Source organism: Molossus molossus, unplaced genomic scaffold (genome assembly GCF_014108415.1).
Source record: "Molossus molossus isolate mMolMol1 unplaced genomic scaffold, mMolMol1.p scaffold_m16_p_12, whole genome shotgun sequence".
Lineage (NCBI taxonomy): Eukaryota > Metazoa > Chordata > Mammalia > Chiroptera > Molossidae > Molossus > Molossus molossus.
In genome coordinates this window covers 34,727,720-34,752,182 of record NW_023425347.1, presented here as the reverse complement: position 1 = coordinate 34,752,182, position 24,463 = coordinate 34,727,720, and the positions used below count along the sequence as shown (strand labels likewise).

The 24,463-nt window shown below is 39.6% G+C and overlaps 2 protein-coding genes and 1 pseudogene across 4 annotated transcripts in view; all 3 read right to left on the bottom strand.

The window, feature by feature from the left end:
- Nucleotides 1–24,463, bottom strand: part of LOC118627269 (guanylate-binding protein 1-like) — a 105,942-nt gene that overhangs the window by 27,378 nt on the left and 54,101 nt on the right. The window lies entirely within an intron of this gene.
- The window catches only part of LOC118627270 (guanylate-binding protein 7-like), a 40,236-nt gene that overhangs the window by 1,621 nt on the left and 14,152 nt on the right, over nt 1–24,463 (bottom strand). For 2 of the 3 annotated variants that reach the window (XM_036257572.1, XM_036257573.1), the window contains 7 exons: nt 22,339–22,466; nt 13,166–13,275; nt 12,764–12,960; nt 11,136–11,378; nt 9,980–10,260; nt 1,639–1,851; nt 329–431 (listed from right to left, as the gene is read on the bottom strand). In XM_036257572.1, coding sequence (XP_036113465.1) covers nt 329–431; nt 1,639–1,851; nt 9,980–10,260; nt 11,136–11,378; nt 12,764–12,960; nt 13,166–13,275; nt 22,339–22,466 — 1,275 coding nt within the window. The remainder of the gene's footprint in view (nt 1–328; nt 432–1,638; nt 1,852–9,979; nt 10,261–11,135; nt 11,379–12,763; nt 12,961–13,165; nt 13,276–22,338; nt 22,467–24,463) is intronic. The other variant, XM_036257574.1, reaches the window with a different exon arrangement.
- On the bottom strand, nt 19,319–20,366 carry LOC118627271 (annotated as a pseudogene).

Here is a 24,463-nt window from a genome sequence, read left to right as displayed (position 1 = left end):
ATCGGGCCCACAACCTGGGCAGGTGCCCTGACTGGGAATTGAACTGTCGACCTCTTGGTATGTGGGATGGTGCTCAACCACTGAGTCACACTGGCCAGGAAAGACTAAAATGATTTTAAAATGGTAAGAAGAATCTCTGTTTCAGAATGTGATGGAGAGGCATTAATTGGCTGAATAAGCTACCAGAATTCCCCTGGTTATTTTCAGTTTAGTCAAGTTGCTGGGCAGAAGGACAGAAAGCGCCTTGTTTCAGGGGGGATTCGCTCACATCTGTTGCAGGCACTGCAGGAACCTCCCCTCCCCCTGTGCTCAGAGCCCTGCCCTGTACCTGCCAGAGCCTTCTCCTCAGCACTGAGGGCTTGGTCTGCCTGCAGGATGGATTCCTTTGTTGCAGCCTGTGACTGCAGGAAGGTCTGGAGGACCTCATTTGCCTGAAACAAACAAACAAACAAACAAACAAACAAACAAACAAACAAGGGGCAAAGACTCTCCTTCAATAAAACTGCAAATTTGACCCTGTACTTTCTTCATCCTTCTTAGGATCCCACCATGGTTCCCTTCCTCCCATAGGCACAATTTAAAATATCCAACCTTTTAGTTAGAATAGAACCCTCAATGGCACTCTCTTTCTCAACTGTCCGTCTCTTATCCCAATGATGCCATCTACCACCCACTCCAGGTTAGAGACAACCAAGTTTATGTGCATTTCTACTAACACTCATCCTCCACTGTGTGCAGTATGTGCACATTCTTTTTCTTCTGACTGGATACCCCCCTACCCTTTCTTTACTCAGATAGCATGGTTGACACTTCAACTTGTAGCTTCTCCCTCCTTTCCCAGGAAGCTTTGCTGAACTTCCTTCTGAGACCTGGATGGATGCTGAGTGCACAGACCTGCCCTACCAGTTCTACCACTTGCTGGCTGTGTGTTCTTAGGCAACTTAGTAGCTTCTCGGTGCATCTCATTTCTCAACTGTATAATGGAAATGACAGTAGCACCTAAATTCATATTATTCTAAGAATTAAATTAATAATCCAAACACAGCACCTCAGATGATACCTGTAATAGAAAGTGAGTGCTCAGTATATATTAGCCTTCACCACCACCACCACTATCATCATCATCACTGTCAGTGTTTACTTGGATGATAACCATATCCCATCACATTCAATTGACTATTTATATGTCCTTTGTCAGTAAGATCATAAGTGTTTTGAGGAAGTTTTTTTTTTTTTTTTTTTTTTTTTTTTGGTATGTGCCCCTAGCAGGAACCAAACCCGGGACTCTCTGGTCTGCAAGCCGATGCTCCAACCACTGAGCCAAACCTGCCAGGGCGAAGAAGTAGTTTTTTAAATTATATGTCTCCTATACTTAGTACAAAAATGATTACACTGTTTGTTAAATAAAACAAATGTTCTATTTCATCTTGATTGCAGATAATAAATCCTATATTTGGGAAGACATATTTCTGGCTTGTTTAAAAATTATCTAATTATGGATATAAAAGTTAAAATGTAAAGCTCACCACACTGCTTTCTCTCCACCAATGGTACCATGTGGTTTTAGATTTTGAAAAGAAAACACAAAGACCCTCTGACCCCCATCTGCTGGTCTTTCTCCCTCTTTTCATTCCTCACCTTCACTCCTTTCCTGGGCACCAGGTTATAGGACTGTTCAAACTTGTCCATTGCTTCTAAGTAGAGGTTGTATCCCCCAGGCACTGAGAAAGTTCCTCTTGAAATATCATCTATCAAGGGCTCTGAAAGCTGCTCAAGCTGAGCCTGGCAATACTTGCCAGATGCCTGTTCATTCTGAAGCAAAAAGTCTTCCTTCTTCATCTCTATTATTTCCTGGCAGGAAAATGTGGAGAAACCCAAAACGGAGATACTTTTAGGAGGGAGGGTCCAACTAGGGTCCTCTTGCAGTCTGACTCATGGTTAAGATGGTGAAGTAGGTAAATACCGTGCCTACCTCCTCCCAGGACCACATTAAATTTACAACCAAATTATAGAAAAACCATCATTAAGAATCATCTATAGACTAGCTGAACAGAAGTCCTCTGACTAAAGATATAAAGAAGAAGCTACTTGAGACTGGTAGGAGGGACAGCTATGTGGAACAGGCATGTCACACACACACATTTATGGTGTGGCAATTAAGACTCAGAAGGGGCCCTGGCCGGTTTGGCTCAGCGGTTGGAGCGTCGGCCTGCGGTACAGAGAGAACCGGGTTCGGTTCCCGCTAAGGGCATGTACCTCGGTTGCAGTTTGTTCCCGGCCCTGGTTGGTCGTGCGGGTGGCAGCCACTCGATGTGTCCCTTCATGTCGATGTTTCTCTCTCTCTCTCTCTCTCTCTCCCGCTCTCTCTGAACAAAAAATGGAAAAATGTCCTCAGGTGAGGATAAAAAAAAAAAAAAGACTTGGAAGGGATATTTCAGCTGCTGAGTCCCCTGGGTGGAATGATGGGTCCCAGCTCATACTCAGCTTCTCATCCCTAAGGAACCAGTGCCTGGAAGAGGAGTTCCCACAACATCTATCTGTAAAAACCTGGAGGGATTTTGAATGAATGAGAAGGAAGCCTTCTGGAGTCCCAGGCAATCAACTTGAGGGGTCTGGGTAAGGACTCACTTGCTCACAAACTCACTTGCTCTAACCTTTAAAGGAAATCAGCTTGAAAGTCTCTAGAGATATAAAGGGAGGAATGTAATTGACTAGTTTCTGGGCTAGGGCGCAGGGGCAGGACTAATGGAGGCTCTCTCTGGGGACGAGAAGTGGAGACAGGCACCCATGTTCCTTTGATGAGCTCTTTCCCCACCAGCTAGAAGGCACCAAGGTGGGAACCAAATTTGAGTTCTTTAATAACATGGCTAACACAGTTTATACCACACTGGTAATTCTTTGAGACACTACCCCAACCAGTTGCTTCCAGCAGATTTTCCACACAAGTAGTCTGTGTTGGCTCACTCCGTGTATTTTCTTAAAATCTCTGAAAGGCCCAGAAGCCCTCCAAAAGCAGTGGCTGGTCTTCCCATGCCCTGTACCTCTTGCTAAGCAGCTCCAAGTCTGGCACAAGCAGTGATTGGTCTCAAATTGTAACTCCCATCAAGTAGCCCCAAGCTTGGCATAAGCTGTGGCCAGTGATGGCTTAAATGTTAGTTTCAACTAAGCAGCCACAAACCCAGCAAACTGGTGGCAGGCCTCAGCTCACATTATGGTGCCCACCAAAGTGTTCCAAGCCCAGCATTAATGGCAGCTGACCTCTTAAGAGCATAACCTTCTCCCAAGAACCTCCTAGCCTAGTACAAGTGGCAATTGACTGCAGATCATTTTGTTAGTCCCAGCCGGTGGTCCTAATCCAGATACAAATGGCAGTTAAACTTGACCTGCATTGGAACTTCTCCTAAGAGGTTCCAGAACAAATACTCTTGGTGGCTGGCTTCACACCACACCAGAGCACCACCCAACCAGCTCTTAAAAGATACACCTGAAGGACAGACTTGGATGACACCAGGGCCCTTCTAAAGAGACTCTCAGATTATGAGATCAGTGCTCACACTACAGCTCGTCCCCCTGTAGTCATGATCAGCCCTTATAGCCAGTCAGCCTGAGGGTCATTTTTACTCACTGATGTGCCAACAGCAATCGAATCTCAACTACAAAAGGAGGACACACAAAACCTTCAAAGGGACATTTCTGGAGCAGCCAACTCAGGTGACAGAGGAGACTGCACCACTGGGTCATACAGGACACCTACTATATAAGACCACTCTGCCAAGTCTGGAAGATGTAGCAGATCTACTTAATATATAGAAAAACACAGAGACTCAGCCCAAATGAAGAGAAAAAGAAACATATCCCAAAAGAAAGAAAAAAAGAACAAAACGAAATGGGGTCTAGGAATCAACCAGGCGCAGGGTTCAAAACACTGGTTATGAGGATGCTTAATGAATTTAAGGGAGGAACAGATAAACTCAGTGAGAAATTACACAAAGACACAGAAAACAAAAAATAAATTGATAGAAAACATAAAAAGAGTTAGTGAAAAATGAATAATACAATAATTGAAATGAAGAATACATTAAAGGGAATCAAAAGCCAATTAGATTAAGCAGAGGATCAAATCAGGGATCTGGAAGACAAGGTAGCAGAAAAGTCCCAATTGTAACAACAAGATAAAAAAAAAAAATAAAGACAGTTTAATGGACCTCAGATACAACATCACACATACAAATATTTGCATTATAGGAATACCAGTAGGAGAAGAGAGAAAGCAAGGGATGGAACACTTATTTAAATAAAAAATGACTAAAACTTTCTTAACTTGGTGAAGAAAATAGACATACAAGCCTAGAAATTGCAGAGTCTCAAACAAGATGAGCCCAAATAAGCCTGAACTAAGATATATCATAATTTAAACATCTAATGTAAAGGACAAAGAGAGAATTTCAAAGCCTCCAGAGAAAAGCAGTTAGTTAGGTATAAGGGAGCTCCCATAAGACCTTCAGCAGTTTTCTCAACAGAAACTTTGCAGGTCAGAGGTGATTGATGTGAAATAGTCAAAGTGGTGAGAAACAAAGACCTATAACCAAGATCACTCTACCCAGTAATGCTTTTGTTTAGAATTGACCAAGATAGAGTTTTCCAGACAAGAAAAGGCTAAAGGAGTTCATCACCACCAAGCCATTATTACAAAAAAAAAAATGTTAAAGGGACATCTTTAATTAGAAAAGAATAAATTAAAAATATGAATTAAAAAATATAGGAAAGAAAATATTTTTTACTGACAAAGGTAAACAGTAAAAGCACTGGATCAACCAAATATAAAGCTAGTACAAAGGTTAAAGTGCAAAAGTAGGAAAATCATTTGTAATTACAACAATAAATTAGAAATACACATAAACCATACACACAAAAGAAGTAAAAAATAATGATAAAAACATCAACTTGGAAGGGGTAAAAGTTGTAGTGCTTTTGAAATGTGTTTGAAGTCAGTAATAATCAACAAAAAGCAGACTGGTATAACCATAACTTGATATATATGAAGCACATGGTAGCAACAAACCAAAAATCTACAAGAGATATACAAGATAGAGAGAAAGGAATGCAAGCACAGCACTATGGAAAGTTATCAACATATGAGAAGAGAATAAGAGCACAAAAAAGAAACAGAGAAGAACTACATAAATAATTAATAGACAATTAATAGAATGGCAATAACTATAGACTCATCAGTAATTACTTTAAATATAAAAAGATTGGATTCTAAAATGGTGGCAGAGTGAATGGAAGCTACACAGACAATCTCCTAGGACCAAACTGGAATTACAACTAATATAAAAACAAATCAATGGGAAAAGGCAACAGAAAAGCAGCTTGTGAGGACCATATAACCAGAAACACAGAATCAATCCTGGTGGAATTGCGGAGGCATGAGATGGGGGGCTGGGAGCCCACAAACAGCAGTAGTCTTGGCTGTGAGCAGCGCTCTCAGGGTTAATATCCCAAACCAGCTCCACATGCAGAGGGCCAAGACATAGCACTAATTAGCCACAACCACTCACCTTAGGCTCCAGGAGAGGGAGGGTGGACTGAACTGGAACTGTGTGGGGATACTTGGGATTTGGAGGATGCACAGACCTTTTGCTGAGTTGCAGCCACGTAGGACAGTGGCCATCTTACTCCTTCCCAGGGCTCTGAGAAGAGGTGGCGACCACTCCCTTGGAGATTGAACCCCACCCAGTTGGGCCCAAAAATGCAAATTGAGGCTCATGAATAACCAGCATCTGCCCTGCCATTGGGAAATCCTCTTACACGGAACACCTGAGTGAATTTTCTATTCAACTGATAACCCAAGGCTCTTCAAGTAACTGAGATTAATAGCCTCCAGGCAAAAAGCTAGAGGATAACTGAACTGTTCCTGGGCTTGCAAATCTACCCAGGAAAGTAAGACTTGACAGTAGTGTTTAATGAGGGTTCTTCATACTCATCCAAACCCATTAGAGGGAGCCATAAACAGCAGAACACCAACACCCACAGGGACATTTTAGCAGGCTCCAAAACCCACTGAGATAGCCAAAATGGTGAAACAAAGCAACGAATCTCAAATGAAAAAACAAGAGACCTCTGCTGAAGATGAGATCAATGAAATGTAGTTAGGCAAGTTATCAAACGTAGAGTTCAGAGCCATGATCTTGAGGAAGCTCAACAGCATGAGTAAGGACCTCAACACCATGAGTAAATATATAGAAATATTGAAAACCAACCAAGTGTAAATGAAGAATGACACAGCAGAAATAAAGAACACATTGGAAGGACTAAACAGCAGACTAGAGGAAGCTGAGGACCGGATCAGTGAATTAGAAGACAGGGTAGAAAAAATCAACCAGTCAGAAAAACAAAAGGAAAAAACAATTAAAAAGCAGAAAGACAGCTTAAGAGATCTGTGGGACAACTGGAAATGTAATAATATTTGCATCATAGGAGTCCCCGAAGAAGAAGAAAATGAGCAAGGATTAGAGAATATATATGAAGAAATGGTGACAAAAAACTTTCCTAACTTGGTAAAGAAAGAAGGCATTCAAGTTCAAGAAGTACAGAGAGCCCCAAGTAAGAAGAACCCAGACAGGCCCACACCAAGACACATAATAATTAAAATGCCGAAAATTAAACACAAAGAGAGAATCCTAAAAGCAGCAAGAGAGAAGCAACAGATTACCTACAAAGGCACCACCATAAGGCTCTCAGCTGACTTCTCAACAGAAACACTACAGGCCAGAAGGAAATGGCATGAAGTAATCAAGGTAATGATAAACAAGGATCTGAATCCAAGACTACTCTATCCAGCAAGGCTATCATTCAAAATAGAAGGTCAAATAAAGAGCTTGCCAGACCAAAAAAAAAAAAAAAAAAAAAAAAAAGGCTAAGGGAATACATTAGTACCAAACCAGCACTGCAAGAAATGTTGAAAAAACTTCTGTAATTAGTAGAAGAAATAGGAAGAAAAACAGAACCACACTAAACAAAAATGGCAATAAATAAGTACATATCAATGATCACGTTAAATGTGAATGGTTTGAATGATCCGATAAAAAGACACAAAGTAGCTGACTGGATAAGAAAGCATGACTCCCATATATGTTGGTTACAAGAGACCCACCTCACAACAAAAGACTCACATAGGTTAAAAGTGAAGGGATAGAATAAAATATTCCAAACAAGCAAGCAAACAAACAAAAAAACTGGGTAGCAATACTCATATCTGATGAAATAGATTTCGAAATAAAGGGCATAACTAGAGACAAAGAAGGCCACGACATAATATTGAAAGGCTGTATCCAACAGTAAGATATAACCTTGGTAAACATATATGCACCCAATATAGGAGCACCAAAATATATTAAAAATCTTCTGAAGGACTTCAAAGGAGAAATCGATAGCAATATAATCATAGCAGGGGACTTCAACACCCCGCTGACATCACTGGATAGATCCTCTAGACAAAAAATTAACAAGGAAACAAAGACTCTAAATGAAGCACTAGACCAAATGGATTTAATAGATATCTACAGAGAATTACACCCCAAAACTATAAAATTCATATTCTTCTACAGTGCACATGGGACATTCTCAAAGACAGACCACATGTTAGGACACAAACTAAGTCTCTACAAGTTCGAGAAGATTCAAATCATATCAAGCATCTTCTCAGATCCCAATGGCAGGAAATTAGAAATCAATTGCAACAAGAACATGCAGAGACATTTGAACACATGGAGGCTAAATAGCATGTTATTAAAGAATGAATGGATTACTGAGGAGATCAAGAAAGACATTAAAAAATTCCTGAAAACCAATGAAAATGAACACACAACAACACAAAATTTAAGGGATGCAGCAAAAGCAGTCTGAGAGAGAAGTTTATAGCATTACAGGCCTATCTCAAGAAACAAAAAATTTCTAATTGACTATTTAGCCTCACAACTTTAAGAACTAGAAAGCAAACAAAAAGAAAACCCCAGAGCAACTTGAAGGAAAGCAATAGTAATGATCAGAGCAGAAATAAATGACATAAAGACCAAAAATATATATTCAAAAAATCAATAAAGCAAAGAGCTGGTTTTTCGAAAAGATAAACAATGAAATAAGTCAGACAGAGAAAGACAAATGCCACATGATTTCACTTATATGTGGAATCTAAAAAACAAAGCGAGTGTAAAAACAAAATGGTCACAAACTCATAGACACAGAGAACAAATGGTTGCAAAATGGGAGGCACTTTTGGGGGGAAGGATGAAAAAGGGGAGGGGATTAAGAAGTACAAACTACCAGTTATAAAAATAGTCAAGGAAATGTAAAATACAGCATAGGGAATATAGTCAATAATACTGTAAAACTTTCGTCTAGTGTAAGATGGGTACTAGACTTATTGGGTGATAACTTTGTAAGTTATATAAATGTCTAATCACTATGTTGTATGCCTAAAACTAATATAACATTGTACATCAACTGTAATTGTAAAAAATTAAAAATAAAAATAAAAGAAGCAGTCTGGCTCTGGCTGGTTTGGCTTAGCGATAGAGCTTTGGCCTGTGAACCAATGAGTCCTGGGTTCAATTCCAGCCAAGGGCATGTACCTAGGTAGTGGTTCGTCCCTGGTCGGGGTCATGTGGGAAGCAACCAGTTGATGTGTCCCTCTCACGTTGATGTTCCTATCTCTCTCTCTCTTTCTCTCCCTCTCTCTCTACCTGAAGATAAATAGAAAAATATCCTTGGGTGAGGATTAAAAAAAAAAAGCAGTTCAAAGGCATCAGGGTGGGCTGGCAATGTGAAATGACGGGATTGGTAGATATGAACTTCATGGTGTCTTTTTTCCTTTCCAACTGATATATAATTGACTATAACATTATAATAGCTTCAGGTGTACAACTTAATGAATTGTTATTTGTATATATTGTGAAATAATCACCACAATAAGTCTAGTTAACATCCCTTACCTTACATAGTTACGAACATTTATTTTTCTCTACATGAGAAGTGTCAGATTTACTCTCTAACAACTTTCAAATATGCGATCCAGTATTATGCATGGTTCCTTTATCAGTAGTATGATTGATTGACAATGAGTAATGGAATGTTGAATATGACTTTTCTCTGCAAACTTGGGTTGCTATGGATAAAAATATATTCATAGCAAATCAACTACCCACTAATGAGTTAAGTGATCTCTGAACAGAGTTTTAAAACCAGTCATGAATTTTTTCAATGAGGATTTGATTGAGCAAAAATGTAGAAACAAAATTTATTTGTCATACTTCTACATTTTAATGAAGTTGGTTTTTTTCTGTATGAAAGGAGACGTTTTTGTAACCCAAAGACAAATTTTTAGTGACAGTGCCTATTGTAAGTAGAATTATGATGTCTTCTAAGTGTTCTCTCCCCTGGTGTGCACTCTCTACATAGTCCTTGGGCCTGTGAATATGCTTAATATTAATCCTATGATTAGATTATGTTATAAAGCCCAGGTTGAGTTTAAGATGGAAATTTCCAGGTGGGCATTACCTAACTACAGGAGTCCTTTAAAAGCAGCTTTCTCTTGTTGGTGGCAGAGAAGGTAGTCAGAGAGATTAAAAACAATACAAGGATAAGATTCACGATTGCTGACTTGAAGGTAGAGGGGAATTCCCCAAACCTCCACCTGATAATATAAGCCCATTTGAACCTTGAGCTGGAATCTGACCTGAAGAACTGTGAGCTAATGAATGTATTGTTTTAAGCTGCTATGCACATGGTAATTTGTTTTGCAATAGTAGAAAATAAAAAAAATTAATCTTTTAGAAAAAGCATGAATGGTAGCCTACTACTCAGAAGAATCCAGGCTCATTCTACAATGAGAAACACATGAACTCCGAGTCACAAAAAGGGAATCTAGGCATCATCTCAGAAGGAGTTTTCAGGAAGGATGTATACTAAGACAGGTTACCACAAGCTTCTTCTGAAACCCCCGCTTGTCATCCTTGAAGGAGCGCTCCATGAAGATGGCAATGGCTTCCCTCTCGCAGGCTGCGTGCAGGTCCAGCAGCTCCTGGAGCGAGTCTGTGGGGAAGCTCACTCGCTGGGCCATCTGCTCAGTGTAGTGATCGGCCGCCTTCTGCACGGCTGCTGAGTTCTCAAGCTCAGCCAGAGCTGTCACCGCGTTCTCCAAACAAGGCACTGCTCCACTGTTGATGGCATCCACATAGGCCTTTGCCAGGGTCCCGAGCCCTGAATGACACGTGATATTTGGGAAAGTAACAGAAATTTCTTGCTTCTTGTTTTTACAAGCTTTAGAGCTCAGCATTCTAGAAATCACAACATTTTTACTGCAATGACGTTTTCTGGTTTTTTTTTTTCTTCTCCCCATGTTCCTCCTTGTGCTCGTCATTGTCTCCGCTTCCTTTTCCTTTTCTGTGTCCACTCTCTAATCATAACATTACTGTGTATTCTAGTCACTCTTTTTGATTTATGGATTCCTCACATTATAATGTTAAAATAATAATTTCAACCAATATGTTCGAGAATTTCCTAGAATAATATTCCCATTGAAATTTTAAAATGAGTTTACTTAATAGGTAAGTTAAGTAGCCCGTTTGTGAGCACTATTCCAAAATGAATGCGGGCTACTTTTTAAAAAATCAAGAATTTCAGGACAGTGGCACAACCATTAAACTAAGCAAGGGCTTATCTCAGCAAAGGGTGGCATATCTGTGAATCCTGCCCTGTACATAAAACTATAGTTACATTTGCTGCTCAAACTTGAATGGGCTTTCAGAGGCTCACATTTTGCTATCGATTTTCTAACTGGTGTAAATTTACAAAGTATCTTGTGTGTCCTCACCATGAAACACTCATTGGACTTATCATCCTGCAGATTCCTATCCTTAAGGGCAGCTGTGCTTATGTCATTCGTGTATGAGTTTCCTGAGATACAGTAGGCTTAAATAACCCTTCGTGTAGGGAAACTTGAGTGAAAAACCATGCATGTCTATGTGTCGTGTGAACCTCTGCTTCTCCATATCACGTAGAGGAGGAAACAAAACCAGAGTGAAATCACACACATTGAATGCAGAGTAACATGTTGTATAGCAGAGAAGGCTCACCGTTTCCAGTAATGATTTTTTCTCTTAGGTTCTTGGTGCTTGCATGTGTGAGGATATATTGACAGAAATTTTTAGATTGCTCCTGGAAATGCCCTTCTAGTTGGTTTTCTGACACCTCCTGCATATGGAGCAATAGTTTTTTGTCATTTGTAGGCTGGTCAAAGACAAAGCACTTTCGCCTTGGAAAGAACTTCCTGATATACTCTCTAGGCATGTTGGATTTCTGGATTTGCGGATCCTCGCCTGTAGAAAAGAAAAAGAACAATCGCTGATGAGACAGCCTTTGGGCAAGGAGGTTGAAGATTTTCATTTCCAGGAATCTTCGGATCACTGTATCACTGGTTCCTATAAATCTCCCTTTATTTAATCATATTAACATAATGCTAATCTACCCAAAACGTAGACACTTTATTTATTTATTTTATTCCAGAACAGGAGTAAAGAAAGTACTTCTGGAGAAGAAGGAGAGACATCTGTCCCAAGTGAAGAAACTTAGGATTTCTTCCTTAGCCCTTCCACGGTATCCAGTGGCTTGACTATTTATCAGTTGTTTTCTGAACGGTGGATTAATCTCCAAAATTGTCAGAAATAAAATGTGGGCTTTAAAGTAAATGATTATATGGTAGAAACATAGAATTTATAATACTTCTAGAAAAAAATTTCATGTGAAGGACAGACAAAACTCGGAACAGAAAAAAACAACAACAAAACACAAACTTCTAAAAATCAGAGTTAAAAAAATACAAACAATATAAGTATGTTCAGAGATGTATTTAGCAGACACCATCAAAAAGTAAGGTTAACCTAATGCTACTTGAGAACCTCGCTGGTTCTCTATATCAGATTATATCGACGGTGACAATGTCATACAGAGGGATTCCGGGCATATATTAGCTGTTCAAGAAATGATTCTCTTGTGAATAAATAAATGATTAAATAAGCAGAAGTGAATATGCTTCTAGGTACCACCTATTATTTTCTCTGCTAAATGTATTCTGTATAATGAATTTATTATATCAACATGACAAAACATTGTATAAGGCTACAGAATGAAGAGAGTGATGTTATAAAAAAACAAATAAGTGATTTGACAATCTTAGAAAGACAGGTCAATAATTTTTTGGGGGGGCGGGAAACTGTATAAACATCCTTTATATGAGGAATGTAACTATGCAGGCTATTAAAACAGACTACGTGAAATTTATTTAAAAACTGAAGTCATTTGATATGTGTGTGATTCTGTGTTTACCATCTTCCACACTAATGGGCATTTTTCTCTAAACAGAAATAAACGAGCTCTGAACTTAATCATTAACATAAATATTTGAGCCTTAAGAAGTTTTAGCATTGGTAGTAATCCTCTAATTTTTTTTTTATCATGGTGTCAATTTTTCTAAAGTCATTTTGTTTGATATTGAATTCTACATTTTCTCAGCCAGCTTTAATTCTGGTCACTTGAATTTTTTCAGTAATTATAACAGCTGAAACCACACCCATCTGTCATACATATATCGCCATTAGCGTGGGCCTCAGTACGATAAAAAATAAAGATAGACCTTAAGTGCTCAATGACAGGGCTCAGATGACCATATTGACCCCTTTCTACCACCCAGACTGTGCTCTGATACCTGGAATCAACTTCAAGGCATTCTCCAGGTACTCATCTTCAGTGATGGTGCGTTCATCTAACTTCAGCTCCAGCATGAAATCTCGTACAGCCCAAACAAAGTCTGGGAAGAAACTCACAAACTCAGCTGAGTCATCTTCCTCATCAGAGCTGGGGGAGGATTTTGTCCTGATCAGCTTTGTTAGTTCAGTCACGTAGCTGGGATCTTAGCTAAGGAATGAGAAGTGCTCCATGCCAAAATTTCCAGATCTCACCCACAAACAAGTTTTATGAACATTCCCATTCACCCTGTGTCCCTTTCTCCTCAACCATGATTATTGAAATAACAAACAATAATAACATAGTCTCAGTTACATTCCCATAGACCCCATGACACCTGGTGGTTCAGCTCCTGGAAGGATACTGCAGCTGCTCCAGGGCCTGGTGGTTGATGGTGCCCATGCTGTTGTAGACCAACATGCTGCTCAGGAGCACGGCCAGGGCAAAGATCCACGAGTCATTCTCAGGGTCGCTCTAGGAAGCACATTACAGCAGCGGACTTAGATATCTATTGGTTTAGTTTGTTCAAACATTTTTCTTTTTAAATGACAATAAAATAAAATTTAAAAACAGTACCACTTTAATCAAACAGGTTTTTTTTTATACATTTACTACAAAGTTAATAGCGGAAAAAGTCTCAAAGCCAAATGATAAATGATGCCTGTATTCTAAGATGTGAATACAGTAACCAAAAGTTTAAGTTTATAAATGCACAGATCTTTCCCGTAACAGATATATTTCCCCATTTCATCTCTCATACAATCCATCACGACAATACAAATTACACCTAAATTGACTTAATCTAGACTTACTTAGGTTTTAATCTATTTATTTTTCTCCAGAAAAACAAGCTTGATAAATATTATATGAGCTAATATTAAAGTGTGTTTTATGACGCCAGTCAAATTACAGTATTATGTTTGTCATCACATAAACAACAACAACAACAAAAAACTGACGTGAGTTCCGTTTAATAAGTGATATCAAACAAGTGGAACAATTATGGGAAACCTTAGGCTACAGAAGCTGACTTGTGTGACAGTCAGAAACTACTAGACCTTCTCTGGCCCCGCGATGTACAAATTGCACACCCTCTGAAACAGTCTTAGTGTCCCAAACTCTATGTAAACATATTAAATTTGAGGAACTCCAAAGGGGAGAAGCTACTTCAAGCATTTCCCCTCAAGTGACTGAGCAGCTACCTAAAAAAAATATAAATTCATTAAAAACCTGAGGGCATAAGAATCACATCATTTAAGAAAGGGCATTTTAAACTGTTTGCAGGCCCGATGACTCTGCAGGGCCTCTACCTTTCACTTCTAATTAAGCATGGAAGAAAAATGGACTGGCTAATTTGGTTATTTTATCCACATGAAATATTATTAATAGAAGCCTTGAGTATCTAGAGTAATAACTGAACCACACAATGCTAGTTACAAGGTAGGACGAAGATAAAAATCCAGATCTGTTGTTTAAAGTACAAGTTCATATACAGAATTATCGTAATGTAATTTTATTTTATTTTTATTATTATTTAAAAATTTTATTTTCTTTATTGATTTTTTAGAAGGAAAAGAAGGGAGAGGAAGAGAAAGATGGAAACATGGATGAGAGAGAACATTGATTGGCCACCTGCTGAATGCCCCCACTGGGGATTTGGCCCCCAACCTGAGCATGTGCCCTAACCAGGAATCAAACTGGTGACCTCTTGGTGCATGGGTTGATGCTCAACCACTGAACCACGCTGGCTGGGCCATAACGCCATTTTTTTTTTATCCTTACCTGAGGACATTTTTTTCTCCCATTTTTGTTCAGATAGAGTGGGAGGGAGAGAGAGGGAGAGAGAGAGAGAGAGAGAGAGAGAGAGAGAGAGAGAGAGAGAGAAACAGCTCCGGGAAAGGGACACATCTAGTGGCTGCCACCCGCATGAACCAACTAGGGCTGGGGACAAAGTGCAACCGAGGTACATGTCCTTAGCAGGAACTGAACCCAGGTCTCTCTGGACCGCAGGCCAACTCTAACCGCTGAGCCAAACCGTCCAGGGCCATAACACCATTTAAAGTATTATCTACTTTTATAAAAATCAAAATCTTCATCACTGAGGAAGAAAAACAAGTTTCACTTTTCTTCCAAGGGATGTCAATATTAAATATGATTTTAAACATTAAGTAACCCCTCCCCCCCCCAGCCTACTGAGTATTTTTCAGTGCCATTCAGCAGTTTTATATAGAATATGCACAGCCTGGATTACTCTGGGGAAATAACATGGCAAATATTACAGTTATACAATACAAAAGAGGGTTCTCATTTATAAGCAAACCTAGAACGTCGAAGGCAGTCAGAAATATGTCAGTTACAGGCTCATTTAAAAACTATTCAGTATTAATATGTTGAGAACTGGGATGCAAAATTGAAGTCTGTTGATCTTGAAGTTTTGTGTTAAAAGTTATTCATTGTCCGGCTAGTGTGGCTCAGTGGTTGAGTGTCGACCCATGTACCAAGAGGTTGCCAGTTCAATTCCCTGTCAGGCACATGCCCAGGTTGTGGGACCAATCCCCAGTGGTGGGCGTGCAGGAGGCGGCCAAACATCTCTCTATTGATGTTTTTATCTCCCTCTCCCTTCCTCTCTCTCTAAAATCAATAAAGAAAAAGAAAAGTTATTTATCAAAAGACCTTAGTGGTAAAGAGTGCCCTTGTACCCTCTTCTAATGCTGCAAGAATACTTGAGCTTTGAACTTCTCTAGGTCTACCATTTCCTTCAAGAAAACAGAACAAGAGTCTTGAGATACAACTGCAACTGACCAGTTCAAAAGTAGTTTTGAAAGTTGGGTTTATGTGTTATGAATTTTACAGGAAAAAAATAAAATAAAATAAAGGGATCTCTGTGCAAGAAAACCCCCCATATCTCTTACATTCTAAGGTTAGTAACCCAGCCAGCTTAAATCAAAGGTTTTCTTACCTAGGCCCCAGTACATGGGTGACTCACTCAAGTACTTATTATACTCAGAAGTACTGATCAAGAAAGACTTTCTAGGTCAAAGGTTAAGTCACAGAGGACATGAGTGGCCTTGAATCAGATCACTCTTCAACTCAAGCACTCCTTTACAGATAGTACTTTTTTTTTTTTTTTATCCTCACCCGAGGACATTTTCCCATTTTTTTGTTCAGGTAGAGTGGGAGGGAGAGAGAGGAACAGAGAGAGAGAGAGAAACATCGATGTGAAAGGAACACATCGAGTGGCTGCCACCTGCACGACCGACCAGGGCTGGGGACAAACTGCAACCGAGGCACGTGCCCCTAGCGGGAACCGAACCCGGGTCTCTCAGGACCGCAGGTCGACGCTCTAACCGCGGAGCCAAACCGGCCAGGGCTACAGATAGTACTTTATAAATTACACTAATAAAAGGCCCACCTCTTTCCACTCCAAATGACAAGAGCTAACGTATCTGAAATGTGGTCACTGTAGCTTTGCACTTGGATGCTAGAAGCAATCATGGGAAGTGGGCTGGTTTAAGCCATCTCCATCTCTGCCTTCCCCAATGTTTTAGGACTGAGCTAATCCGTGAGCTCACCAATAAAATTATAGTAAATTAGAAATACGCTAATGTAAACCACAGGGGCAGGACTGTTAGACCTTGAGGGAAGAGGACTATCCACAGAACTAGTGGGTTTTTCAAAGGACTGATCCTGGAGACTGGTGCTCATCTAGTGGAGCATGGGCACGGTTACAGTCGTTACTTGATACCTCACCATGTGAAGGGTTGACAGGACCATCATCAGACTTGAATGTTTATAAATATAATTGTGCAGGGACTCTTGATCTGATTTTCTCAAGTCTAAACAGGGAAACATACATGATACTTTTCAGATCACCCAATACTCAGGGGAATAGCCCAGTGATCAGCACTATATAGATGTAAGCACTAATCAACAGTTCATTTTTATCTATCTATTAAAAACATAAGTGCACCAATCTCTTTTCTTTAAGTAGCTGATTTTACAAGATGTCCTTTACATTCAGCCAACAGTAAAAAAGTTTGTAATAAGGCTACACAATATACTTTGACCACAGAGTAATGACACAGCCAGCAAACACTTTTTCCCTAAGATTCTTTTTTTATTCCTCCAAATTTGACAATAATTTAGCAACATTAATTTTTTTAAAATTTTCTATTTTTCTATTAGGCATACAAACTCTATTGCTTATCCTGTCTTTAGATTTCATATTATTCAAACTTATTTTTAAAAAAGCTTTAGCACCTTGCTAAAATAAAATTTTTATCTCTGTGGAAATAATTTCAAGTTAATTGACAAACTAACTTTGCAATCCAAGAGTTCAAACCTAAGACACCCACTTTTAGAGACTTCCTCCATAGACCACCATTTTACCATGATCCTAAGAATAACTAAGAAATAATTTTGCAACAGCAAAAATAATTAATACACCCATTATGTGAAGATAAATGAACTCTAGATTTGTCTCATTTTAGACCATTTCCCATAAGTAAGATCAGGGGATCTGACCAATTTTAATGATTTCCCATGTGTTTAAGGTCTGTTGCTTATGGACTACGTTCTGGCTATACCAGTATGAAAGGTCCCAGTCAGTACTCCACTGAGAGTTCTGCTGTAATACAACTCATCAGAGTATACAACTTGGTATAGGAGTTGCACCTTGGACTTGTTCAAGCAAATCTAATTCCTAAAAGCAATAGAAGATCCTAATCCTAAGATCTATAACACACACTGTTGGAATGTACTCCCAAAAATGGTGGCTAAGCAAGGGTCCCATAAATTCAACTGAACTAAACTAGCCATTGCCTCCTCATAGTCACCAGCCTGACAAAGGATGGGGAGAAAAAAATGATCATCACCTATAAGAATTTTACGAGTTTAATGTAAAATTAAAAACACACACACACAAACCACCAGAAGAAAAAGGAAGTCTGCTTTCTTTAACTTTGTATAAAAAAGTATGAGTAAACAGGCAAATAGATCAATGGAACAGAATAGAGGACCCAGAAATGGACCCAAGACAATATGCTCAATTAATATTTGACCAAGGGGGCAAGAGCACACAGTGGAGTCAAGACAGCCTCTTTAATAAATGGTGTTGGGAAAATTGGATAGCTACATGCAAAAAAATGAAACTAGACCATCAACTTACACTATACACAAGAATAAACTCAAAATGAATAAAAGACTTAAATGTGACTTATGAAACCAAAAAATCCTAGAAGAAACTGTAGGCAACAAAATTCCAGACATCATACGCGGCAGAATTTTCACTGATACATCACCTAAGGCAACAGAAACAAAGGAGAAAGCGAACTCATGGGACTACATCAAACTCAAAAGCTTCTGCATAGCAAAAGAAAAAAACCACCAAAATGGAAAGGCAACCCACTCTATGGGAAAGCATAATTGCCAATGATACATCAGATAAGGGGTTAATTTCCAAAATATATAGAGTGCTCATACAGCTCAACAAAAGGAACATAAAGAACTCAATTAAAAAATGGGCAGAGGAACTAAATAGACACCTCTCCAAACACGACATACAAATGGCCAAGAGACATATGAAGAAATGCTCAACATCACTAATCATCAGAGAGATGCAAATTAAAACAACAATGAGGTATCACCTCACACCTGTCAGAATGGCTGCCATCAACAAATCATGAAACAACAAGTGTTGGCAAGGGTGTGGAGAAAAGAGGACCCTGGTACACTGCTGGTGGGAATGCAGACTGGTGCTGCCACTATGGAAAACACTTTGGTGTTACCTCAAAAAGTTAAAAATTGAACTTCCATTTAACCCAGTGATCCCACTTCTAGGAATATACCCTAAGAAGCCTGAAACAGCAATCAGAAAGAATATATGTACCCCCATATTTGTAGCAGCACTATTTACAATAAGTAAGATCTGGAAACAGCCCAAATGTCCATCAGTAGACAAATGGATAAAAAAGCAGTGGTACACATACACAATGGAGTACTATGCAGCTGTAAGAAAGAAAGATGTCTTATCCTTTGAGACAACATGGAGGGACCTGGAAAGTATTATCCTAAGTGAAACAAGCCAAGCAGAGAGAGAGACAAATATCACATGATGTCACTTATTTGTGGAATATAATGAACATAACAGTCTGAGGAACAGGGTAGTCTCAGAGACGTGGAAGTGGGGTACAAACTGACAATCCCCAGAAGCGGGGATGGTTAGGGAGAGATAAACCACAGAACTTATATGCATGTATGCATGAACAATGGACATAAAACAACAAAGCTGGGGACAGGGCGGGGAGAGTGGGGGAAGGCGGTATCAGTGGGGGAAAAGGAGAAACATCTGTAACAAAAATAAATAAATTAATATAAAAAAAGAAAGAAAAAATGTATGAGTAGAAAACAAAGGCAAATTAAACATGATCACACTTGTTTATAGCACTATCTAGGTTTTCATATCAACTTTACTATTCAATAATAGAAAACAGGTGGCAATTTAGGGACTAGGAAAGAGATAAAACCAAAAGAACATTCCTGCCATTTTTATTCTACCCTGTGTAGAGCTGGGCTCAGGGAGACAGCTTCTTTTACTTCATTGTGCACGAATTCAGTTGTACATAAAATTGAACCTCTCAAAAGCTGAGGGAGATCGGAAATAATGGTTCTGTGTCCTGGTGCATTGTCATGCAATTCAAATGATGGCGTGTTACCAGTTTGTAACTTTTAGGGACTGCAAACAAGGCGTTTTCTTGAATTGGAACCAAAAATAACTTCTTATGCTCCTTAGGTTTTATAATATGTGCAGGAACATATGGATACTGAGGAGGCTCAAAATGTGGTCTCAACCAGGCCAATGCAGTTGTCAATGACCTAGTCTTGCAAGACTCCATTTTGACGACCCAGTATCTCTGTCATTAAGTGTTTTAGTCCTTCAACTTCATCTTCTATTGGGTGAAGTTCACCACCAGGTAATTTGAAGAAAGTTGTGCCCAGCTGTAGCAGTAACACTTGGGGTAGCCAGTGCCCATGTAAAATCAGAACCTCTTCTATAGCCTTCCTTATCCAATTCTATCAAATTCCTCTCTCATGTGCTGAAATCTGGCTGTGACAGAGCTGTCCTCATAGAGGGGCACTTTTGTTCCAAAAGTATAATTGGTAAGGGGGGTCCAGGTTGATGGTGCTCTCAAAGGTGAGGGGCTTGGATTGTGGGATGTAGTTGTTGCTGGCCCCTACCCCTGTCCAGGGCCAGCTGGTCTGCCAGATATTGGGTGGCACTAGGGACAGCTTGGTGAGCACTGACCACCAGCAGAAAGGGGGAGGAGGGAGACCTCCCTGGCGTGGGCAGTGGTTATCTGCATCCCACTCACCACTGCCTGCCACTAACTTGAGGGCGCAAGAGAAGAGTATGTAGCCAGAAGTACATCTGGAGCCTCTGGAGGCAGCAAGTAGTGAGTTAGGTGTCTGCTCTTCATTCATTCATTCATTCATTCATTCATTCATTCATTCACTTGTTCATACACTATGTCAGCTCCACAGTAACTGAATAGTAGAGCAAATAACATAAACTTTGAAGATAATGCTAAATTCAAACCTCATTTTGGATATTGACCCCCCCCCCTTGGCCTGAGTTTCTTTAGCTGGTAATGGAAGTGAACAACACTGAATGTGTGTCAAATGTCTAATACAATGTGAGAACACAGAAGTATGTTGTAATTATTGGGCAATGATTATTTGCAAATTATTTCTCAATCACAGGTTTATTGGGGACACACATCCTATTCAGTTAAATTCACCAACTTCTCATTGTGCATATCTAAAAATTCCAGATACCGCATTTGCTTCTTTTAATGTAAAGTTCCACAAGGCAGTTCCTGACCTCCAGCGATGACTTGCTAGAGGGGGCATATAAATGAATCCAAGGTGATAAACTTTTTCAGGAGTTAAACCCAATGTTATAACATAAAAGACAAAGGGGGAATGAAAATCCAGAAAAAGTACTCTGTGATTTCAGGGCAAGAACTGATTATGTGACTGAGACACAATCCCAATAGGTTGAAAATAGCTAAGTTTTAAAGCACTGACAGAATATATATGGAGAGAAAGAAATGTAGGTGGAAGAACCAACAGAAACCAATCAGAATTGTCAAAGAGTATGGCCATATAAAGGTATTACAAGATTATTTAATTTGATTGAAGCTGTGGTTATCTGTGTGGTTGGGGGGAGTGGATGATGAGGCTGGAAAGATTCAGGGCAAGTTATGAGTAACTTTGCAGTAGAATTAGATTCTATTAAAATACACTAGATTTGTAAAGACAGCAACTAGTTTTGCCTTTAGCGGTTCAATTTGTAAGTTTTGTTTTCTTGACAAATGTGATTAGAGAAAAAGAAGGTTTTCCCTGGCTTGTTTGACTCAGTGGTTAGAGCATCAGCCCACAAACCAAAGGGTCTTGGGTTAGATTCCTAATCAGGGGCATGTACCTGGGCTGCAGGTTCAATCACCGGCCCTGGTTGGGGTCATGCAGGAGGCAACCAATCAATGTGTCTCTCTCACATTGATGGTTTCTCTCTCTCTCTCTCCTTCCTTCCTTCCTTCCTTCCTTCCTTCCTTCCTTCCTTCCTTCCTTCCTTCCTTCCTTCCTTCCTTCCTTCCTTCCTTCCTCTCTATCTAGGAAATCAATGGGAAAATATCCTCAGGTGAGTAATTAAAAAAAAAAGAAGGTTTATGTAAATTACAATCTATTAGACACCATCAGACTATCTTGGCTGTACATTGAGCTGATTATTGAATACTTTTTAAATTCAGATTTTCTAAATTTATCCCCCTCCCCTTATTTTGCAGTATTGGAAGCCAAAATTCATTGGTGCCACTTTCAACTTAGACTCACACTAATATAAATAAGGAGAAAATATTAAATTGCAAGTAACATTATAAATACAAAATACTTATATTATCCCAAATAGTGCTTTGGTGGGTCTAACTTATGTTTTTATAGAAGTTAGTGCACAATTCATCTTCAAAGAATAAATATTCCTGGTGTAGCTAAAGCGTTTCTGGAGATAATTTATAAAGATTATTTATTTCACTGTAACTCATTTTTATGGGTCCTACCTTCAACTCCACTACCCTGACACAACTTAACTAGTAGATCCCATGGTTATAGCTTCTTTCAGGAACCAGGTTTAGGGTCTCAAGTTTTGTATCCATGGTGCTCTGTTCTGATAACACTGCATATTATCTATCTCCTCAACTAGGCTCACTCACTGTCATATCTGTAGTACTTAACACAAAGCCTTGAATGCAGCTGCTCAATGAGTATTTGACTTGTATCTTTTGCTCCAGTATAAAAATAAAAAGATCTATTCCTAATCAAAGTATTGAGTTTACCAAGTAAATAAATTCAGTGAAACAGAAATGAGCCTCATAATTCATAATTGAATTTGTAGTTTAGAAAAATACATCATAAAAGTTGAATTGATGTGGCAAATTAAAATGTAAGTAGGGTATGAAGAGCAAAGAAGATTCTCTGCTTTACCTTTTCCACATCGCCCAGGCCCTCAGTGTCCAGAAGGACCAGAGTGTGGTTCGACTCAGAGGGGTGCGGCACACACCACATCCAGATGCCCTTGGTTTCAGACCTCACCATGGATCCCAGAGGGAAACCTGCAAAGGAAGAGGGGAAAGCCATATACAGTAACAGCAGCTGGTCCAGGCTGCCCACAGGATACCTTGGATAAACTTGTCGGAATGCAAGTGCCGGGTTGGGAGGAAGGTTGCTTTGATTTCAGCAAGGACAGCCAATCTAACCTTTATACACATGAAGGGCTTTCTCAAGAAACACTTTGTGTCCTCTATTCACTTCATACTATCAATAGTTCAAGCTATGAACATTACAGAATTAACATAAACTCTCTCTCTCTCTCTCTCTCTCTCTCTCTCTCTCTATATATATATATATATATATATATATATATATATATATTCTTCACCAGAGGACATGTTTTTGATTTTACAGAGAGGAAGGCAAGGAGAGAGAGAGAGACAGAAAGAGACAGAGAGAGACACAGAGAGAGAAACATCGAGGTGAGAGGGAAACACCCATTGGCTGCCTCTTGTACAGGTCTCAAATTGGGACCAAACCTGCAACCTAGGTATGTTCCCTGATCCAGTATTAAACCCATGACCTTTTGTTGTATGGGAAGACACTCTAATCAATTAAGTACCTCTGCCAGGGCTTGACCTTTATGTTTTTTTCTGACACTGAAGAGCTCCCTTGTCCTTCAGGTTGGAATTCAACCAGCAGGAGACCACAGATCAAGCATGTGTTCCCCTGGCTTTTCTCCTAGTGAGCCCTGGTGTCCCACTGCCTCTGTTCCTCTGTCTTCGGTCACAGCCCTTTCATTTAGTTCCATCTCATATCTCTGGTCTTTGCCACATTCTGTTATTTACTTTTTGCTTGCCTCTTCTGGCAACAGTAGTTATGGTGTCTACCTGGCCATTGCTATTGCCACTTTCTGGATGCATCCTCATCCCACATTGGTTCCTTGTGCTGTGCTATGTCTTTGTAAACAGTCCCCCATTAAATGCTCTTCAGTACCCCTGAGTGGGTCATCTGTGTCCTGCCAGGACCTGGCTGATTCATCAGCTTTTGTTGGATTTTTTCCCCTCCCCTTCATCCCTGTATTTTCCCCAATTTTTTTTCCCTTCTAATACATGATGAGCTCTTTTTTTTTTTTTTTGATATTTTGTTCAAATAGAGTGGGAGGGGGGAGAGAGAGAGAGAGAGAGAGAGAGAGAGAGAGAGAGAGAGAGAGAGAAACATTGATGTGAAAGGGACACATCGAGTGGTTGCCACCTTCACAACCCAACCAGGGCTGGGGATAAACTGCAACCGAGGTACATGCCCTTAGCAGGAACCGAACCCGGGTCTCTCTGGACCGCAGGCCGACACTCTAACCGCTGAGCCAAACCAGCCAGGGCCATGATAAGCTCTTTACGCACTTCCTCAAGTGGAGATAAAATGAAAGGGAAAACAGAAAAGACCTGTGAGATTTTCTAGATCCTCTTTCCAAAGGCTGAAATTAAATACAGTGGGAGAGGATGTGAGATATATGCTCAAGAACTCACTAATGATATATCTTGTTCCACAGTCCAGGAATTTGACCATCTAACATATGCCAATTCAATAAATAATAGAAATGAACGTGATAGAATACCTAAAGAAGGTTGATTCAGCATGGCTCAGGCCATTCAATTTCTACATCCAGAGTATCTTCCATAAAGAGAAAATAAAGCCTGAGATGGTCTACATTCTTCTACATGTGATAGTGTTGGATTACTTTCTGATTACTACAGAGTACTCTAAGTTCCCATTACCTTAGCGAGGAAAGGCAGGGTATAATTAGAGGTCACTGCTCTCAGCTTAGGGATGTAAAAAACACATAAAGCAAGTCATCAATAAAGAGAGAGAATAGTGACCTGGTCATGCTCACAGAAATTGACTGGGTACAAATATCTCTAGTTTTGTTTTTTTTCTGTGATATGAGTGGGCTGATAAAATTAAACTTTGGTGTTTTAACATATTTTTGAGTGTAGAGACTTCCTCATCAATAGGTAATCACCTTGTTATTACCTGATGTTATCTTAAGTAGAATAAAAAG